Source organism: Nymphalis io, chromosome 18, assembly GCF_905147045.1.
Source record: "Nymphalis io chromosome 18, ilAglIoxx1.1, whole genome shotgun sequence".
In the NCBI taxonomy this organism is placed as follows: Eukaryota; Metazoa; Arthropoda; class Insecta; order Lepidoptera; family Nymphalidae; genus Nymphalis; species Nymphalis io.
In genome coordinates, this window is record NC_065905.1 from 10,690,574 (window position 1) to 10,714,421 (window position 23,848).

General features: G+C 31.4%; 1 protein-coding gene across 1 annotated transcript; it reads left to right on the top strand.

The window, feature by feature from the left end:
- Nucleotides 1-136: 136 nt before the first annotated feature.
- Nucleotides 137-21,899, top strand: LOC126775467 (uncharacterized). Its single transcript, XM_050497438.1, has 5 exons — nt 137-319; nt 13,440-13,554; nt 16,763-16,954; nt 18,398-18,650; nt 18,898-21,899. Exons 2-5 carry the CDS (start codon nt 13,463-13,465, stop codon nt 19,255-19,257), a joined length of 897 nt encoding a protein of 298 aa, XP_050353395.1. The 5' UTR covers nt 137-319; nt 13,440-13,462; the 3' UTR covers nt 19,258-21,899.
- Nucleotides 21,900-23,848: the final 1,949 nt, after the last annotated feature.

A 23,848-nucleotide genomic window follows, 5' to 3' on the forward strand; every position in this document is an offset into this window, starting at 1 on the left:
CTACACAATGCCACAAAATATAAAAATCATCATAAATGATTGTGTCAATGGACAAATCAATTGTGAGTGCGAAGGTTTCGAACTTGCGACCTCCATTGTTATGGGTATGAAGACGTCCGCAGTTCCGTCACGCCAGCGATGCTGGTCATTCGCGAGTTCGAATTTAGAAAGTAAACTTTTTATTCCGCCATTTAATTTTTACAAGGCTGGTTGCCGGTTAGTCGTGCTCGGTGTGCCACTGATCGTGCACGTGTATACCTGCAAGTAAAGTTAAGTCCCGTTAGTGAACTCGTTTGTCGGTCGAAAGGATTTATTGAGCGTGAGTTAATTTCTTTTAAAATGTATACATATGTACTTGTTAATTAATTTCGCGCCTTAAATTAATTCGTAACATTCCTCAGTGATTTAAAATGATCGCATACGCATTGTTGGATAATACGATGAGGTATTAAATGACCATAGCTTCGTGTACCCATGTACTATTTTCGTATTCTTATATAATAACGATGTTTAAATAACACATATATACATACATACATATATCTGTTTTTAAATGTTACTTTTGGAAAATTAATTGTAATTATTTTTTAAATGTTTTTTTTTTTAATTATAATCCATATTTATATCGTGTAAGATATTTCATGTATATAATACACATTATGTATAGCTATTTGTCCCGACTTCTCACGAATAATGTTAGCGCCCGATATTATATATATGGGCCTTATGATAATATATGAATAATGAGATATATGCAAGTTAAAATATTACTTAGAAAGTTAGTTATAGTTTTGACTGCGTCCGTTCGAAAAGCGCGCGCTCGACAATTTTTTCTCCGACTACGTTGACATGATAATATCTATCACATAATAAAAACTAAAAAACTAGCTTTTTTAGTTAGTCGAACTAAACTACTAACTTTTTACAATCAAATTAATTATTTTGTTGAACTCTTTAAAAAATATTTTCTATTTTTATTTTTGTTTTTTTTTTTTTATTCTAAACGTAATTACATCTTCAGGACTTGGCTTTTCGATTTAACATATTTTTAACAACAGTCTTCGGGTACAAAAAATCGCTAATTCTTAATATCTTGGTCAGATTAATGAGAAAAACTTATTAAAATATACTATTGTGATCGATTCATGATAAGTTTGCGAAGTTTTGTCTGACGTTTTGAAGTGGGTGAAAATCCACGTTTAAGATTCCGTTACGTACATACAGACCAAACTAATAAAAGCGTGTTAAAAGATATAAAACAATAAAATATTTATATATATAGCCTGGCTATATGCTATAGCCTATAATATAAAATGTATAGGTTCCATATTTAACAAAGTTGTGATTTTTATTGAATTTAGAAGACAAGGAAACAACGTCGCATCACACGTTTTTTTACTATATCATAGTAAACTAATAATATATCTATTATATCATATAGTAGTATAGTAACAGCCTGTGAATGTCCCACTGCTGGGCTAAGACCTCCTCTCCCTTTTTGAGGAGCTTATTCCACCACGCTGCTCCAATGCGGGTTCGTGGAAAACACATGTGGCAGAATTTCATTGAAATTTGACACAGTATGGTATGAATTATAATACCGTACTATGTGTTATATAATAATTTATTGTTTATTTATTAAGAATTTACCTACGAGTTATTTTCACATTTTTCATTCAAACAGTTTAATGTTTACATTAAAAATATGTAAATTGTACACTCGCGTTATAAATAAGTATGGAATTAGCATTCATTTTTTTTTCATGCAAGTTATATAAAATGATAACACAATACATATTATAATAAAGATTTAAAAAAATACTTATATGCTTATTATATTTTAGTATTGGAATAATATTTTAATTTTAATGTCCATTAGATCTATCCAGTCAAAGTCGATATAATTTTAAATGTAGTGCAAAGATATAACAATAATCAAATTCGTTTTTATACTTACTCAACAGAATAAAACAGCAATTCGTATTATTATGCCCGGTTTGAAGTGTGAGTGAGTCAGTGTAACTACAGGCATCATTGACACATCTTAATAAAGCGCCATTCACTATGTTCGATAAAGACCACTTACCATCAGATGGCTCATTTCCCCGTCCGCTACTTATTTTATAAAAAAAGAGTAATTACTGTTTCTCTTGTCGGTTTTTGCGCGATCAAACCTACATTCCAAACTAGTGGTCATTTTATGTATACTTTATTGTGATATGGCGTTTCGTAAATGCTTTAGCCTACATTAATTAAGTACATTTGCAAACTTTTGCCTTACCTTCTTTAAGATTATAAGGTTTTTGTTGTTGCTATTTTATTATTGACATAAATTGATAACTATTTTTTTAATAAAAAAATAGTTACCGCTTCAACTTAACTTCCGCTTTAACTGTATTTTTTTAAATTATAGGCTAAGGCATATATTATACGTCCATAAAATGAGTACCGTCATCGTTGTTGTGCTGTTGAGAATATTAAACCTAATTACTCAGATTCTTGAATTGTAACTGTTCATCAAATTACGAGTACGACGTGATATGTAACATAATGTACAACGGTAATAAATAACAACTGTGCGAAATTTATTATTTTGGTTTTGCGTTATCACCGATATTTATTGTTTTGACTAAAACCAATTAGGTTATGGTATGAAATTTACTAGACACGATAACATATGGTTATGATGCATAGTTATATATATGATTTTTGTATCATAACTATATTTTTTAATGTGTTTCATTCGGGTCACCTGATTTTAAGTGATGCGAAAGCGTTACCTGTCTTTTCTAACTGCAACGCGCTTACGAAGCAACGAATTTACATGCGTTAAACGTTACTTCTCCCCCACTTTCTCGCAGCGTGTTGATATATGTTCTATGACCTTTCTTAATTAATGAGTTATCTAACTTAAAAATGTCTTACTCGAATCTGACTTGTAGACCATGAGATCAGCGCGTACAAATAAATAAACTACTCAGTTTTATAATGTTAGTAATGTATACAGAAGCATAGTTGTTAGAAACAATACTGCCATATTTTGATAAAATTAATAAGAACGATGCATTTAGATAAAGTTGATTTAAGAAGGTTCGATATGGGATTGCTTATAAAATTAGTTATTGTAACCGCCATAAATTACCAACTGCTTAGCAAATGCTCCCTCTTAAAGATTTTGTTCCATCACGCTGTTCTAACGTGGGTTAATGGACACGCATAGCTGAATCATCTGCGTCATGCCATTTTTCTCACAATGGTTTCCTTCGACACCAAGTAAGAGATTAATTGTAAACACAAATTATTACGCTTATCTGTACATTTATATAAAAATGAATAAAATTGAAGTGTCCATCTGTGATTTCAAAGTAACTGCCTCTTAAGTTAACTAATATGGCTAATCGCGAGTTACCAAAACAACGATTTTTTTCGTTCTAGATAACCACTGCCACCTAATAATTTAAGTATTTTATATGTGTCATTGAAATAAGCATTACATTAAAATATAATGTATAAGGATTTTGTCATAAGCTAAATTCCACACTGAAAAATCCACGGGTTTTGTTCACAATAAAAACAACTGATTAAAGAGACAAAAAAGTATAGTTTTCTTTCTATGTTTTAATTTACAAGTCGTACCGTGACGGCCGTTTTTTTTTTTTTTAATTTTAAGTATATAGAAATGCAGACAAATAAATATGCATCAAACAATTACACATAATTAAGTAAATATACAATGTATTATGATGAGTTATGTTAATCTAAACTATATTGTTTGCATTTATGTATATAATTAGCTAATGCTTAATTAATATATGTTCATTGTATCATTGTATACCTACTAGGCTTGACATTAGGGTCATGTCGCAGAAGGAGGCCGCGGAGCGGGAGCGCGAGTAGAGTGCCGGCGAAAAAAATGTGGATGGGTTGCGTAAGAAAGGATATATGTATGAAAGGGGTGAGTGCTGAGATGACGAGTGACAGAGAGAAGTGGAAGGAAAATACATGTTGTGCCGACCTCGCGTAGTGGGATAAGTGCAGACATTTATACGACTGCCGCTGTACTAATATTAGTTGCGCAAACGATTTTAACACTTCTTATATGCGACTCCTATTTTGCGACGCATACACGTTAACACTAAAATTAATATGATTAAAACGGTCCAATTTTATGTTGTGACGAAAATATCGTCTCGATCATTACACGACCCAACTTTGGGCATTTATTGTAAAGAGTAAAGCATGTTTGTTACTGATAGTCACTAGATGGCGTTGATTATTTTTTTCTAAGTTCCTAAATCACGCTGTCTACGTTTATTGTAAATTTATAAACATTTCGTGATCATTGAAATATAGTTATTTCATTTTTCGTTTATCATTAAGTTCCCCCGATTACATTGGGTGTAAACAGTTATTGTAATTTGTTTTCATGGAATAAAATGTGACAAGTTATGTCTAAATATAAGGTTTGCAGTTTGTTCTACGCTACTCAACTGTCGGTTAGTCGATATGCAGGAAATCGCGTGACACATGCTGATTTTCTAACATTTTTATAAATACAAATGAAAAAAACAAAAATTTAATCGTGTTTTCCAAAATTGAACTTGCATTCTTCGTTTAGGAACCGTTGTTTTTACAAGGAAATATTAACGATAAAATAATTATTTTATTTCATTTGTATAAAGTAATCATTTAATTGACAGCAGTCTGCAGATTTCAGGTTTTTATCTTCGCTTGGCTCAGTGTAACTACAGGCATAAGGGACGTAACATCTTAGTTCCCAATATTGGTGGTGCATTGATGATGTAAAAGATAGTTAATATTTCTTACAAAGCCAATATTTCTGGGCGGTGTTGACCACTTAAAACCAGTTGGCCAACCTGTTTTCAATATAAAAAAAAATTAAAAAATTGTAGTAATTTTAATCCTAAAAATTATATTTCAACATTTCACGAATTCCACGCAGTTAATATGTCTATTGGTGGTGTGCAAAATAATGATTGCAATAAATTAGTACCTACAAACGTATGTACATAGCAATAATTTGAAGTAAATAATAGAAAAAATCTGTTTTTGCTCATCTATTACGTATTTTATAGTTTAACATAAATTATTTTCAGTGGTTTGAAGTCCAGCTCGTTAAAATAAATTTGTAACATCGTACTTCAGTCGCAGACTAAAACAATTTAAATTTCCAATAATAATTAACAATTAATTAACAGAATATCAAAAATGTATAAATTATTTTACACATTAAACATATTAATAGAATTATTATCGCGTGTGATCGTTATTAATAGCCATTTCTTTGCATGAAATTCCATTTTTGATAAGTGCAACTCTGGGTTCTCTATGGAATCATATAAGTTACATCATTTTATACATAGAATGATAAAAAGACATTAAAAAAAAATCATTTTTCGAAATATACGCGTAAATATACAGATTATTTATTTATTTGGTTAAGTCTTATGAGAAATATTACTGCTAGGTAATAAAAGTAATAAAGTTATTAGTAATGCTTTCTAAATATTGGAAATAAATCCAAGTTATAAATAATATCATCAAATACACGCATTGAATTCATCGTGAACTGTAAGTAAATATAAATCGACTTAAAACAAGAAGCGTGTTGGCCGTCTTAGTACCTGTTCAAGTTGGTTACGTGACGGCGATCGCAACTCACGGCTACTAGGCTAGTGGAATAGAGATTTAAAGATGAGAATGCACTTATCTGATTTCTTAGACAACGTGTGCAACTGGTTTTATTGATCTTGAATTTTTTTTATAACATATAGTTTTATAACATTGTATGTTTTGATTTATTTAATCCATTATATTATTTCTATTTTATGTAGTGAATGATTTGAAAAAAAAGTTATTGTCTATTTGTGTTGTATTTGATATTATAATGTCACAATCCCTTTATTTATTTATTTTAAAGATCGGTTGACAAACAGGATTATAATATATTTAACCGAACTCTTGTCTTTACATCTTTATAAATTACATAGCCTATTCCAACCACATGAGCAGTAAACGCAAATAACTAACTTTGACACCGATATTATTGATTATAAAAATGGCGTTATCAATATCCGCGAAGTTGTAATCGGAACTTCGAAAGTTAAAATAATGTGGTTATACCTAGTTAAATGGGATAGTGTTGTATTTTAAATAAAGGTAAATTAATCAATAACTGCTTATAGCGCGTAATACAACAGATCAATTAGAAAATCGCATGCAAGTTGTAAATCTAAAATTTGTTAAGCTTTACTCCTAATCAGATTGGAATAGATTATAGATACAAGTACAATTAAAATCAAATCAAATTATGATTTATTGAAGTAGGCTTTCAATCGCTTTTGACTCGTCGCTTTACAGAATTCTCTGAAATGTAAATGTACCAATAGTAGTTGAGGTTGTTTATTTATATTTATATATAAATTGAATATGCAGATATTATCAGTAAAAAAAACTGGAATCGAAATGGAGCAAATAATTGAACTTGCTAATGAATCTTTCCTCAGTGATAGCGTTATCAATGCAATGCCCTTCCTCTGCTCGTATCATAAAACGTTGAAGGTTTTGAAAAAATATCACACATATATTATAATTATACAGATTCACATTTAAAATATAAGTAAATATGTCGTAACCTATTTCTGGAATTTCACGTGTTCACGTGCATTCCATAATCCGATCCAATTTCGATCCGGGCGGCAACCTGACACGATGTGAGTGTGCTTAAGCATGGGACCACAAGCTTTCCGAAACATGAGTCATAAGACGTTGGGTTCCTAATAAGTTAGTTACTATACAAACGAACCAGTCAATCTAATATATTAATATACTTAAATCAATAAGATTTCTCTACTCAATATTTTTTTTTATATAGAATAGGAAAGCGGATATGGACCACCTGATAGTAAGTGGTCACCAACGCCCTTAGCTCTCTCGCTTACATATCCAATGCGCCACCAACCTTGTGAACTAAGATTTTATGTCCCTTGTGCCTGTAATTACACTGGCTCACTCACCCTTCAAACCGGAACACAACAATATCAAGTACTGCTGTTTCTGATAAGTGGGTGGTACCTACCCAGACGAGCTTGCACAAAGCCCTACCACCAGTATCAAGTATCAATGTCCAGAAAAACAACTTTCTTCTCATTCAGATTGCCATAATTAGTTTTTTATTTATTCACACGCAGTATTAGCGGTGGTAAAGTCGATGCAGGCCCGCCTGGGTGGATACCAGTCATTGTTATCGTGCCGTAAACAGTAATGCTAATTATTGCTGTGTTCCGGTTTGGAAGGTGAGTGAGGCAGTGTCATTTCAGACATAAGAGACAGCATCTCGGGTCTCTGGGCGGCGCATTGATATTTTAAGACGTGGTTTATACTTTTCACCATCAGATGGACCCTTTGCGTGTGTTTTAAGTTAAAAAAAGTAAGCAAATCTTCAGCAATCATAGCACATTCGGCCATATGTATCTGATCAGCCATTTCTAAACCGTAGTGGTAAGCTTCAACAAAAGAGGTTCCATTACCTTACAGGTTAATATACGGAAAAAATAGATAATTTATATATATATATATATATATATATATATATTCGCTAATTTATATGTACATATAATTAAAATAGCGCGCGGGTCAAAGAACATAAGCGTTTACGATAATAAATATTAACACAATAACTAAATGTTTTCATAACAGTAACAGCCTGTTAATGTCCCACTGCTGGGCTAAGGCCTCCTCTCCCTTTTTTAAGGAGAAGGTTTGGAGCTTATTCCACCACGCTGTTCCAATGCGGGTTGGTAGAATACACATGTGACAGAATTTCAATGAAATTAGACACATGCAGGTTTCCTCACGATGTTTTCCTTCACCGTCAAGCACGAGATGAATTATAAACACAAATTAAGCACATGAAAATTCAGTGGTGCTTGCCCGGGTTTGAACCCACGATCATCGGTTAAGATTCACGCGTTCTAACCACTAGGCCATCTCGGCTTTTTCATATTACTTTTTAATTAGATATGCACCTATAAATAACAATTGCTACTAGTGGTAATTTAGTTTTGTATGAACTTAGTTTAGGTATCAACTGTTGATTGTATATCTATTATTAAATAAATATAAAAAAATACCAGTTATGCTATAGTGCACAAGTGTGTGCGGAAACACAGGTACCTTCTTTCTCGGAAAGAGTTTCGCTGGACCAATGTCTTTACGTGCTTTTCGAGGTACGGGAGTGTAATCACTGTCAATTTCTAGAATACGGTCTGTAACTGACCATTTAATGACCCGACCCCGTGGTTTGAACCGAGAATCTTGTGACCAGAATAAAACTCTTACTATAGAACGCTCCATTCTTCTAACGTTTATTGACAATGAATACTCATTTAAATTGGTGCAATTGTCAATTGAGGTATCACTTGGCTGACAAACTGCAAATAAATACCGATTCCATAATCTCAATGAAATTTTGTTACCATTATAATAAAAAAAAAACAAAGTAAGCGTATAACGACTTAATACCCTTTTTCTATACAAATAAATAAGATTAGTGTCTGTCTGTGATTTGAAAAAAATCTGCGTCTTTTAAAGTTGACATGGCTTTTTGCGAGTCACCTAAACCAAAACAGCATTTATTTTTATTTTTGCCTGTCTGTTAGTCCAGGGTAGTGTTCAAAATAATAAAAGTATCATAAGGAGTATTTCAATGTACCGCTTAGTCTTTATTTGATCGAAATCGGTGGACTATCAATGGTTAAATCAATTCAGGTTCTCGTGCACATTTAAGTTGGACACCCTTTTTGATATACATTTGTTATGTTGCAGCCATTAACCTCCAGATGATGGAGTGCTAAATACATTATTTTCTGAATCGTACAGTGTAAAAATTATCCGGAATGAGTGATATGCCATAAATAATATATATAAATAATATATTTAAGGCACGTCACTATTATGATTGGTGTATTAACGAGCTTGCATTTGCCGGGTTGTTTAGTGTACAATGTGTGCTGTATGCCTTATTATATATTTGCTGTTCATTGTAAATTTTAAGTCAGTCATCTATTATATATATTAATATATATATTGTAAATGCGAAAGTAACTCAGTTTGTCTATTTGTTGCGTTTTCACGGCAAAATCTATGTATCAGTAAGTGTTTGAATCTCAAGGACGGACGTTTATTTGCAAGGTATGGTTTCGCCATATTTTGTCAAGGTAGAAATGTGGACACTAATATTAAAAGCCCAATGAGGGATAAATACAGAATGAAACTAAATAACTATTTTTACTTTTTTTTTAATAGAAATATTTAGATCAATTTATAAATAAATGAAAAACAGCCATCATAACTACCTACTTAAATTCCTTATTAAAATAATGTATACAAAGTTAAAACAATGCTTAAATAATAATATCAACATTCAGATTTTTGTCGTATTAATATCTATTGAAAGCGCAAGCCGAATGTAGACTTTGGCAGTCATATTAATTGACTATACTAGTTAAAAGATCGGGATGGTTGGCGTCCTATGGGTCCTTTCGTCCAGCAGTGGACGGTCGACATTCTAAAAAGGCTGAAAAAAATAAATACTAGTTAAGTGGAATAGTGAAGTAGTCATGGCTTCGCACGGCTAGACTAAGGGTCTACATATAACGTTTATATCGTAATACATATAAATCTATTGGTTTACGCGGCACATCACTAAAGTTCCCAGTTAGTATGTTTTGTTTTCCCGACATCTTCAACAATCATTGTCATATTTCAGCCAATTTATACAAAACATAGACATAACATGGCGCATGGGTGATGTAAGCGATAGTTAACATTTCTTACAATGCCAATGTCTATGGGCGTTGGTGACCACTTACCATCAGGTGGCCCATATGCTCCGCCTTCCTATTTTATAAAAATAAAAAATACTTTGTATAAATCTTATACGAGTTTATATGAGTTTGTCATTTGTTAGTTCTAACCTACTGGCTTTAATTTGAAATAATTGGCCTAAAATGGTTCTTAATTTAAACTCTGTCTGGACGATATTATACGACATTGACTTGAACATGAGCTTAATAAATTATTAAGCAAAATCGATAACGAAAAATATTATAAAATATTTATATCATATAATAATAATTTATAACATTGACTTAAGCAAAGCAGTGGTAACTTGATTTTAGGAATTGAATTTTTGAAATGTACTCAATGGACATAAAAATCAAAACATTTGATCAAGTAAATTTTTAAAAGATCTCTAAATACAGTACGATAAGATTATTTTGAAATACCTTGTTACCATCGATTCGGAAGATTCTACCGAGATAAACCGGCAAAAAAATCAATAGTCTTTTCTACCAATAACATTATATAGATTAAGTAAATAAATTATAATTATCTTATACTTATATTATAACTTCACGTTTAATTAGCTACGTTATATTAAGATTTATTAATGGTTTTTTCACGATGACATTTAAATTTATTAATTGGCAAAATTAAATGGTACCTAATATGTTTCTTAAATTTAAACAATTTAAAATTTCAGCTCAATCGGTTGAAGATATCTACTTCAACCTATTGAGATGAAATTTTAAATTTGAAGAGTTTTTAAATTTATATTTGAAAACTCAATTTTGAAGAGTTGCAAGATTCCACCCGAACAAACATACATTGCAAGTTAAATAAATGCTTGTAAAAATATGTTTAATCTCAAATTTATGAATTCACAATATTTTATTTTATGCGGCTGCATACGATTTCAGTCGATTGAGATAGACAAATATGGACGTTAAATACAGTGTAGACATTTTATTTTCCTTGACCATAGGTACGTAAAATACGCTGCGAGATTCTAATCGACGCGTTTGACGTGAATCGTACCTTAATAGAAAAGAACGATGAGTGCACGTAGATTTACCTATATTTTATTACTTACATTGTTTTAGGCTCGTATAACATTATCATTGTTTTTTTAAAGTCGGATCTAGTAAAATGGCTGACTTTTTTGTACTATACCGTTTGCATATTCGAACATAATCAATATTGAAAATATGAGGAAAACTTATTTGCACGTGAACCGAACATGAATTTTGTATTCTTAATTCCATTTTTTTATCTATAACACTAATCGTAAGGGTTGTAAATAATAGCTACAAAAAAAAATTGGATGACAAACGGAGGGCAAAAGCTTCTTTTGTGTTTGCCTATATAGTATATATTTGTCTTAAATATATATAAATAATATTAAATACCATACCATACCATTACGCTAATGAATGCTCTAAAACCGGTAACACTCGCTAAAAACTATTCATATGATAAATAGGTTCAGTTGTGTTCACAATGTTATGACTGGAACATATGAACCTAAACTAGATTTCAGTATTAATAACAAATCTTAAATAATACTATAACATGTATTCATGCAACTTTAATTTTTACGCGTATAATCTACGTCCAATCTTGTATCTATAACTAAGCATTATTATAAATGTAAGTTATAGATCTATTGATAATGGCTATATTTTTTAATAACGAAATAATTATATAGAAATACTTCAACATATGATTGTGTAATAAAAACGATAATTCGAATACGATTCGTGCAAGTTTAACGCGTAATAGCAAAAACGCGTTATTGCAATGCTCATCAAATTCGGGCAAACGTCTGTTACAGCACAGCCAACGATGCGAAAATGCATTCGTACATAACGCACGGAACACTTTCTTTGCTAATAACCTGTTAATTACACGAAATTATGATGCGTGTGAACTGTGAAGTGTATTTGAAATATTCGTATATAACGCAAAAAAGAATTTACAAATGAATTAATTTGTTGAAATTGAGAACTGTCAAACTGACCTAATTATAACGAAATGACGTTATCGTGAAATCAAATTGTTTCATATATTCAATGTTCTCTACATTTAACAGCCGTGATAGTGCAAATATAACTATTCACTAAATTGAAAGAGTTATCGAATGTGATTTTTTATTTGAGTGAATGAGTTTCTCACACACACGGGAAAAATTTAAAGTTTTTGCGACGTGCAAGGTTAAAATTTAATAATATTAATATAGCAACTATATGTATAACCACAACACTATATTTATAAGGAATTCGGAATTACAATATTACAGATAACATTAATAAAACAACATATTACTATAATATTCATAAGATACTGTAACTTTTTAATTTAACGATCAAAATATAAGGCAATGACATTTTCTGAAGGGTCAAGCTCGTGACAGTTGAAAACCTGTATGTGCGTTCTAGGCACTAATATTATGAGTGTAATTATCAGTATATATACAAAGTGAAGAAGTAGCAACAGCTCGTAAATAAAACGTATTGATCAAAATCAGTAAAATCAAAATATTAATAAAAAAATTACTGGTGGTAGGGCTTTGTGCAAGCTCGTCTGGGTAGGTACCACCCACTCATCAGAAACAGCAGTACTTGATATTGTTGTGTTCCGGTTTGAAGGGTGAGTGACGTCGTATATTTCCATACTTTTTACTCGGCCTCCATTTAATAGGATAGTATAACCTTTTAAAAAGTTCACATGACTTCTGAAGCCAATATATTATCCTTATCACGTAAATATTAAGGTCATTACGCCAATTGACCTTTGATTGTAATTACTTTAAATTAAAAAAATTCAAGAGAAATTAAAACTTTTTGATGTTATTTTTTTAATTAAAAACAATTTTCAGTTAGAAGGTTTTTGTGAATATGATTGTTTGAGTGTCTTAGTTTTGTAGTTAGTGTTTTTAACTAGTAGTAGGGCTTTGTGCAAGCTCGTCTTAGTAGGTACCACCCACTCATCAGATATTCTACCGCAAAACAGCAGAACAGCAAACAACAGAATTCTTTCACCAAAGGTTGTCTGTTAGAGATCGCTATAAGCGATAAGACCGCCTTTGCGCACCATAATTTATTTTATTTTTCTTTGATTGTTTCCTACTTCTCTCATCCTATGCATATGTTGTGCAAAAAGTGTTAAATAAATAAATAAATAACTTGGTATTGTTGTGTTCCGGCTTAAAGGGTGAGTGAGCGAGTGTAATTACAGGCACAAGGGACATAACATCTTAGTTTCCAAGGTTGGTGGCGCGTTGGCGATCTAAGCGATGGTTAATTTCTTACAATGCCAATGTCTATGGGAGTTGGTGATCACTTACCATCAGATGGCCCATATGCCTGTCCGCCTACCTGTTTTATAAAAAAATATATCTATACATATAATAAAGCAATTGAAATAGTGTGTCTGACAGTGTGGGCGATAAAAAAGAAAAGTAGAACACGAAAATGCATTTTTTTTAAAATATATTGTAATAAAACCGACTTTCACGTGGACGAAGACGAGGCATTAGCTAGTTGTAAAATATAATATATGTATTTTATTTTTAGGTACAGAAGAATACACCGGTGTTATGTCAGCGACGAAATATTCTCACCCATTCCTGAACGGCCTAAAGCCGCTTCCAGAAGGCTATGACGAGGAATTACAGCAAATAAGAGAGTGGTGAGTAGCCGCACATTTTTTTAACCTTGTCACCATTTCTCTCAAATTAACGTGGAGTGCAGAGGTATGAAGAAGTATTTTTATGTACATATCCGACTTAGAATGTATAAAATTTGAACGCTCCAACACTCGGGTAGAGTAAAAAGATTAGAGAGAAAATGTTCACCATCAAAAAGCGCTATTTTCAAATTATTCACCTGAATTAATAAACGTGTAAATGTTAGTTTCAGAAAATACCTTCTAACTTAAGTAGTGTAGTAATTCATGCAAATTATGGAACCGTTATTTCTTACATGTCGGTAGACACTTTTGACAGGTGAATTACCCATATGAGATACACCTCCTTATTTCTACAATAGACAATTATCTATGTTTTAAAAAATAGAACTCTTAAAAAACTATTATTTTATGTTTGCTTAATGTATATAACTACGCTGCGTAAGTAATCGTCTAAAATGTGTAAATTCATACGAATGGTTACTTTCTCCGCTTATAACGGACTTGGATGTTGGAAAGCAAAGTATTACACAATGGTTTACAACACCAGCATATTTTATATAACTATTACTAACAATTCGTATTTCACTCCTGGGCCAAGGTTTTTTCTCCTCTCGTGGAGAAGATTTGGTACTTGTTTCATCACTTTGCTCCAATGCATGCTATAGGGCTATTCTGTAAGAACAAACTCGAAACTCTCCACTGAAAACGATCGTGAAATGTCAGAAAGTGACATGCGACATTGATCATAATAATCATAACATTTCAATAATACATGCATCAAAATCCTTTATCACCATCGGTTATTATTTGACGGGTGAATAATGAAATGAGTTTTTTTTTATAGAATAGGAAGGCGGACGAGCACATGGGCCACCCGATGGTAAGTGGTCACCAAACGCCCTTAGACATTGGCATTGTAAGAAATGTCAACCATCGCTTATATAGCCAATGCGCCAACAACCTTGGGAACTAAGATTTTATGTCCCTTGTGCCTTTAATTACACTGGCTCACTCACCCTTCAAATCGGAACACAACAATAACAAGTACTGCTGTTTTGCGGTAGAATATCTGATGAGTGGGTGGTACCTACCCAGACGAGTTTGCACAAAGCTCTACCACCAGTAAAGTTCTTACAGCATAGCACTGCTTTTGCATGTATCAGAATATCAAAGCGTTATAAGATGTCCTCGCTATGTTTTCCTTCACACCTAAAAATGAATCATTAATAATAATTATGAATGATGATTTAAACCGGCGATCTACGGTGTGTGGTTTACCCACTGGGTCATCTCGACCATATTAAAATTCATACGTGTATCAATTATCATTTATACATGTGAATAATCTGCAACAAACAAAGGTGTCATTAAAACTTAAAAATAAATTAATCATATTATTCTCGTCATGGCTAGTTTCACACGTAAGCTATTAAATGAGTCGATTAAAAAATTTTAAGCAATGGTTTTCGTCATTATGTATTAAATGCGACTACACTTAATTTAATTAATGGTATCCGAGTTTTTACATATAAAATTATTATATTGTTGTCTCTTAAGCGACTTTTTTAAAGACTCTTTTAATTATTTAAATTAAGTTTAAAATAAGACGCATTTTGAGCATAAACAACTAAGACCTACCTTTTTTAGCTATAGAGTGCAGAAAAACTATTAAGTCTTACATAGACTTAACAGTGTTTTTTTTTTAAAGGCGGTCTTATCGCTAAGAGGGCGATCTATATTTTACGCTTATTGGGTTTGATTTCCAAAAAATATCTGAAAATAATAGATCACCACCTAATTGAGAAATAATTGTAATGATTCATGCGATTTATTTTCATATTTAGACATGGCTATCATTATTTTGTAATTTTTCTGTCAAACCTTAGTTTCCAACAAAGCTTGACAATTTTAAGCACTCGTACGTCTCGTCTACGTCTGGAAAAATCGGGTCTACTCTTATAGTTGTTTGCGCTTAAAACTTCTGAATGATACATTTATAATTTAATATTTTGTTATTCGATGTTTTTATTTATTCTATTAAGGGCCAGACTATGTTTGTATGTACATATATATATTACGCATATGTACATATTTACCGTCGTAAGCTTGTGTTAATACAATGTATTGTTCAATTGAAAGAATGTGTCAGGGTCTTTCGTGTCGCGTGGCTTTAAAGTGGTAAAACGTAAGATTTTTTAAAATGAATTGGTGCATAATTTTCTATAGCTTCTTTAAAGCGAATGCACATTTTTCTAGAGTATAGAGATTAACAATTTAAATTGCTAATTTTATCTGTTACTTGTATTATACAACATACAACTTGATTCTTTAAGCTGTTTCGTTTCGTCGTACTAACCTTGACATTGAGGTGTTATTGTTATTAATACATAAAACTGTAATAAGAGGCGAATTAAGATCGCATTTCTTGATATACGTACCTTTAATTTAGCTCAGATAAAATTAACATTAACGCTTCGCATTGTACGATATGAAGAGGATATTAATATGTATAAAATTAATTTTTATATATCCTATAGCAATAGGTATCAAATATATTTTATTAGCAGTTTATTGGCAAAGGCTGTTACTTGTTATATGTCAGGCAGAATTAAACCAATTCATAAGGTGCCCTATTTACTCGTCCGTTTTACTATAAATAAGAAAGTAGGCTACTTCGTTTGGTCATTTAAATATTTATAATCACAATAATAGAGATAATTTCAATAGAATCAGCAAAAATCATTGTATAATACGAAATAAAAGAATAAACTATATACTAAATAGAACCAAGTTTCCAACCCAGCATAGTCAATAAATCTTCCTATAAAAAGGCGTTTGTTACTACGATAAAATTATACAGCTATTTTTATTAGTTTGCCAATTAATAAATTTAAATCATATTTAAAAAAAATATTAATATATAAGGCTTATTACTTAATACAAGATTATATCGATGATAAAAAAAATTGTAGCTATATTTCGTTGATAAACAATATATTTGTTCATATTTAAATCGTTATATATGTAAATTAATGTAATTCATAAAAATATATACTATAATGTTATTTTATTTGTGAAAAAGCTTTACTACGATACTTGCCGGTTCTTAAGTAGAATTTACATTCCGAACCGATAGTTCTACATTTAATGTTACCTGTAACATGATAATACGGAATCGATTGAATTAAATTTTGATTTTACTTTACAGGATGAAAAGTCAACCTCATTTGCCGTATATATCCGACGAGTACGTGTTTCTATTCCTCCACTCTAATTACTATAAGGTGAAAGAGACAAAAGACACCATAGAATGTTATTTCACCCTGAGGAACAATTCCCCAGATCTATTTACTAATCGCGATCCACTGTTGCCGAAGAACAAAACTATATTGGATATTACGTAAGTAACACTTGGAGTTTACTTTAGAACGATAGAACACACACACACACACAAACATACACACATGAAAACACACACATACCTACACACTCCACTAGTATACAGTAAGAAATAATTATTTATCATTTATTTTTTATTTACATAGAACGATATGTCACTAAAATATGAGAGAGGACACTGATTTCTGTAATACAGGTCTTTGAGCCTAGCTCAGAAATCAGGGACTTCATTACAATTTGTTACTTTTTATGTGAATAAAGATTATTACTATTAAAAAAAAAAACCTTTGACAGAATTATGTTTATATTATAAGAACAATTTAGTTGATAATTACGTTTGAATAAGTTTAGTTATATTAATTATGTACTTAGTGGTAATAGGGCTTTGTGCGAGCACATCTGTGTAGGTACCATTTACTTATTAGAGAATCTACCGCCAAACTGAAATATTGAGTGTTGTTGTGCTGCGGTTAGAAGGGTGAGTGTAACTGTGTAATAAGTTCCCTTGTGCCTTTAGTATTACGTCTTTGTTCCCAAGGTCGGTGGCACATTGGTGGATGTACGGGATGATTAATATTTCATACATCGCCAATGTCTACTGGTTGTAGTGGCCACTTCCCATCATTCATTTGCAGTCCATTTGCCAGACCGCCTACCTTTTTTATAAAAATAAAAAATCACATATATGTATATATATATATATATATAAGGTATAACATATGAAAATGCATATGTAACTTATAAGGCTTTTAAAACATATAATATGTAATCAAAGGTGAATATCGAGTTTTTTCATACATTTAGTATCTATTAAAAAAAGAAGATTCACGCGTTCTAACTACTAGGCCATTTCGGCTTGTATCGGTGTGAATCTTAACCGATGATCGTGGGTTCAAACCCGGGCAAGCACCACTGAATTTTCATGTGCTTAATTTGTGATTATAATTCATCACGTGCTTGACGGTGAAGGAAAAAATTGTGAGGAAACCTGCATGTGTCTAATTTCATTAAAATTCTGCCACATGTGTATTCTAACAACCCGCATTGGAGTAGCGTGATGGAATAAGCTCCAAACCTTCTCCTCAAAAGGGAGAGGAGGCCTTAGCCCAGCAGTGGGACATTAACAGGCTTTTACTGTACTATACTGTAAAAAAAGAAGAGTCCAAGTAACATAATATATTATATATGTTAGTTACAAATAAATGGACTAAGTTTCGTACAACAAACCAAATGGAAAAATATCGATCACACGCGATCGTAATCGTAGTTATAATTATTCGTTAATCTACAAAACTTTCACGTAATTTATGTCGCATGAAGTTGTTACGTCGTACTGAAAATGAACAAAAGAAAGTATGCGCCTTTCCTATATATTTTTTAAACTACGTGCCTTGCGAAGAAAATAAAGTTTCCATCAACAAAGAAATCCTATTTTGCTTTCCAGGCATATGATAGCTTTCCCCAAGCTATCGCCGGAGGGTCACCACATTCTACTTTACCGCCTCGCAGACACCGACTATAGCAAACTAAACTTTGCGGATGCAGTGCGCGTGTTCTGCATGTTTAATGATATCAAACTCTCCGAAGATCGCCTCTCTGAGGGCTACATTGTCATCTTCGATATGAAAGGATGCAGCCTCGGACATTTGACTAGGGTTACGTTGCCCGCGTTGAGGGCGTTTATGCATTACATTCAGGTTTGTTTGAATATATATTGATTTTAATAAACATGAGAGCCGAAATTGTTTTCACAATAGCAAGTAATTTGTTTAGGTCAATCATTTGTTTTTCTTATTGACAATGATAAAATTATTATGTCATATGCCATCTTTATAAATCTGGTGTACAAAATTTAGATGAACTTCAAAAAGAATTTTATTTCCAAATCTGAATTTAAAAAAAATCGGAAATAAAATATAAAAATATTACCACAATTGATTTCAGAACGCGCATCCGTGTCGTCTAAAGAAGATACACGTAGTACACACTGTGTCATTCATCAACCAGGTCATGTGCCTCGTCAAACCGCTCATACACTCGAACCTGCTGAACCTTCTAAACTTCTCTTCGGAAGGTCCAGAATCTGTAGTCGATGTTGAATACCTCCCAGAAGACTACGGCGGTCCACAAACTTGCGTGAAGCAACTGCACGAGGAGCAACGGAAGAATATGGAGACCAATTACAGAGATTGGCTGATTGAATCGGAGATATTCAAGGTTGATGAAAAGAAGCGTATTAAAAAGCCAAGTAAGGGTATGTTTGCGAGTTTCACGAGTAGTTTTAAGAGCCTCGACATTGACTGATCTATTTAATCCATTCCTATTTTAGACATTTCCCTTGAATGGTCATGCCTTGTTCCATGTTTCAGGTTCATGTAAGTTAGGTAAAGAGGAATCATATCACCATTAACTATTTGTGAATTTATTTCAACTATGTTGACTTATTGATTTTGATATTTTTCATTGATATAGTGTATGCATTCATTTCAATAATGATTATTATTTTGCCGTCGTTAAGTTCCAATTGTTATTCAATATTGGATTTTAGTAACAGCACTTGCTCAATTAATATATGATGTAAATTATATATAACACTGTAAATAATATTATTTAGAATGGTTAATTCTTGTTATAGTTCTTGTCAATGATTTTTTTATATTCAATCATTATTGTTAAGGAAGAGAGCTCTGGATTTTTTTCTGTAACTTAAAATAAAAAAGTTGATATGGTTCAACAGGTATTAAATTGGATGCAATAAAAGAAAACATTTTAAGGGAAATATTAAGGAAAACATTTTATTATTATTAAGTGTTTTTTGTTTTGTTTTCAAACGATGTTATCTCGTTAACTCAACTAGATAGAAAAGTGATACAAGCTATGTCTGTGTTCTTTAATATCAGTAGGGCTATTCTGTAAGAACGTACTCGAAGCTAAGCGCAAAAAACGGTCATGAAACGTCAATGTCACGTTTACCATAATAATTATAACATTTCAACAATATACGCGTCAAAATAAAAATAAAAATAATATCACCATAAGTTGGTTGTCAACATTTCACAAGTTTTCATTACTTAATGAAGTGAGTTCTTAAAAAATAACACTGCAGGCCATTAAGTGACATAAACTTCGTTGTTGTACAAGAAATTTTGTCTTGGTACAGTCTTAGTTTCCTGCTGTGTTAAGATGAAAGACTAGAGCCAGTTTTAATACAGCCACAAGGGACAACGTCTTAGACTATAGTTGGCATTGCTTTGACGGTGTCACGAGTATAGCAGTACATACTTCCACCGGTTCCAATGTCTAAGGACTGAAGATAAAGCTGACCACTTACTGTCTTAGATGTGGCTTAGATCCACTTTAAAAAAAAGTTTTTCAAAAAATATATTAAAGCGCGTAATTGTGCCACTGCTAGGCGAAGTCCTTTTATATTAAGGGTTTAGGAAGAGGACAACAAAAATCTTAAAGTCGAACCTTCGGTTCCTAGGATAAGATTTTTTCGCGTTAGATGATGTGTAGCAATATACAACCAAATATGTACTATATAGTTTAAACTAAGGGCTTACTTTTGCTTGTAATCTGTAAAGGCTTTGATTTAACATAAGTCTCGAACGTAAACCGCAGGGTTGTTTCGATAATCGAATCGCTTGGGCGTTTCGTAATCGCCGTGCGGTTGACATGTTGTGATGCGGTTTTTAAGCCTTCCTCTCACAAACAGGCAGATCTTGTTTTGTAGACTGTTAGCCATGAACTAAACAATAAAAGTATGTATCTTATTATCGAGCTACAATATTATTTTCAGTTAATCAATACCGTGTGGATTTCGTATTAAAATAAAATCAACGTCAATTTTTGGAAATTCCACTGGCATTAAAATAAGTCGAGAACTTATTTACTGTTTCGCGTCAATACACACGTGTGGACATAATACTTACATTTTTAACCTGTGTAAAAAAATTAAATTGATGTACACAATTCGCAAAGTTTGATAGCCGGAACACCTTGCGCATTGGTATAATGCCAAGGATTATAATGGTACAGTTTCGATATTAGCTGTTATTTTTTTAACAAGTAATTGCCGTGAAATTTGTTATTAATCTAACAGATATATTTTTATATTTCATAACATTTCATTTCATAACTAATTGTATTCAATTTTACATGTGTAATATTTATATGATGTGTTATTCCAGTATCGGTGTTGGTGAATGGTTTGGATTTTTTTAAATATTTTTAATTCAATAAAAATAAAAAACAATTATAACCTCCATTCGTTTGTTTATATAATCTGTTCTCTTTTGGACGAAATCATAAAAATCAAAATGTTCTTGTAATATTAAGTATCGAATATCAAAGTTAACGAAAAATTTAAGTGTTGAACGTGTGTATTAGGCCTGCAGGCAATTTGGCAGGGTCGAAGGGAAATTTGGCAAGCGATGTCTTTGAAATATATACGACAAAGTTATATGTAATAAATTATCTAGTATTCATATTGTTGGAGTCCTTGACAGTAAAAATAAGACCAAGTTTTTTTTTAAATCCACACTCGAGCAACGGCTTAAATTTTTTTACTCTTGAATAGATCAATAATCACATACTTGCCTTATTTTTTTAGAAATAACTTTTAACTTTTCAAGGAAAGGTTAAATATATAGCTTTAATAAAATTTAAATGGCTTGAAATTAAGCTAAGTAGCAAGTAGACATTTATTTTAGATTTAATAATCTATTATCAACATTGTATAATGGTGTTCAGGGTATATAAATGGTTTAAAAATATATTTATTCTGTATAAAGTTACCACGTTTAAAAATTATATTTAGTTTTCTATTGTGACTGCTTAGTATTTAAAATAATGCGTTTTTTTGTTTTTTTTTTGTTAGTATTTTGACATAATTTTGAAAATATTATATCCATAACCATTAATTACATATATTTTTGTAAATATATAATAAACATATTATAATAGTATGTGTTTTCGTTTAATAACCTTTATCGAATGATATTTTTTTTCTTTTAACCTAATTGATTATTTTTAATAGTCATCATTAATCTTAACATTCCTATTGAGATGCTATCTAGGAATAAAAACGTACAGACATATAAAAATAATGAAAGGAAATATTAAACACGTCTACGTAGAATTATTATTAGATATATATAAAATTGGAGTAATATTAACCTCTTAATTATATCTACTCAAACTTACATTCCCAAATTTTAAATATCAATTGTTTCTATATTGAATAAATTAATTTTAACTCTGCTGTCCTAGCCCTATTCGTCCTATAGGATTTTTTTTTTTTTTTTTTATAGAATAGGAAGGTGGACGAGCATATGGGCCACCTGATGGTAAGTGGTCACCAAACGCCCTTAGACATTGGCATTCTAAGAAATGTCAACCATCGCTTATAGCCAAATAGGCGAAAGCGAAATAACTCAGCGGAAATAGTTAAATGAATCAAAACAAATTAAGTAGTTGAATTCACTATACAATTTGTGTTTGCACAATGCAATGTCTGTGGTGCAAGTGGTCTGGATGCAAGATTAGAGTATAATGTTGTGCGGCCTGGGTGACAAAATTTGATACCATACCATAAAATAAATTAGTGTTTTATAAGTTCATTTGGTGATAGGGCCTCGTGCAAGCCCATCTGGGAAGGTATAAATATTCTACCGCCTAGTAGCAATACTGGCATTGGAGATGTAATAAAAGGTTAATATTTTTTACGGCGTCAATGTCTATAGGCGGTGGTGACCACTTACCACCATCTGCCCGTCCGCCTAAGTATATTATAAATAAAATAATAGATTAAATGTCGCAAAATCAATATCGATTGGATTTTTTGTACACTGGGAAGATTTCAATATTTTTTTATGTTTTTATGATTCAAATACACTAATAATCCAAAAATAGATTTATTTTATTTAAAGAATATATTTTTTTAACACTAAATCAGGAAAAAATTACGAAATATAAAATTTATATGTCCAACTAATTCTAAAAAAAAGGATATTTAACTGAAATTCAACCCTGGTCTCAACATACGTAATGACGAAAAAACCTTAATAGACATAGGTAATAATGTATTGTTTACTTAACAAAAGAAATAACCAAAAATATATGCAATCTTATTAGTTTTAAATAAGTGTAAAATATTAGTGTCCGAGAGGTCAACAAATGGACTCTTTATTCTAATTACGTAACCTTAAAAATAATTGAAAATGTTCGTTATTAATAACAATTTATCTGTATCAACTAGACCTATATTAATAACTTATTATAATGGTTATCAATGGATATGATTTAAGCCAATTGATAAACCATATTTAATTAAAATAGTCACTTGCCGTCATTTATTTCATAAACGCATCCCGGTACTAATCCCAAATAAAAATAAAATGAAATTAATTTGTTGCACTAATCGTCAAACATGTGCAGACATAATTATACAATATCTGCCATGTTTTATTTCTAAAAAGATCTATGGTTGTAGAAATGAGACGAATACAATTGTCGATATGAATATTGCAAAAGTGAAAACTGAAGCTCATACCAGAAGTGTTTCCGTTCAAACAGAGGAGTTACATGATGATTGTAATAATTTAAATGAAATTGATTCAACACCGGATCGTATTATGGAAAATTATGTTGAAAATTTTTATTCTAACGACGCTGAGAGTCGTATTTATAATAACAAGGAGCAATGTAATCGTAATAATCACGATAATGAGGTAAGGTACCTGATTATTATATTATTTAGAACCATTTTTATACGAATGAAATAATGATAATTTCAAGGGCAGCAAAATATTTATAGTCACTTTTGTAATAATTTAATTATCTATATAAGTAAGTATTTACAAAAGAAAAGTAGTATATGTAGTATATCAGTTGT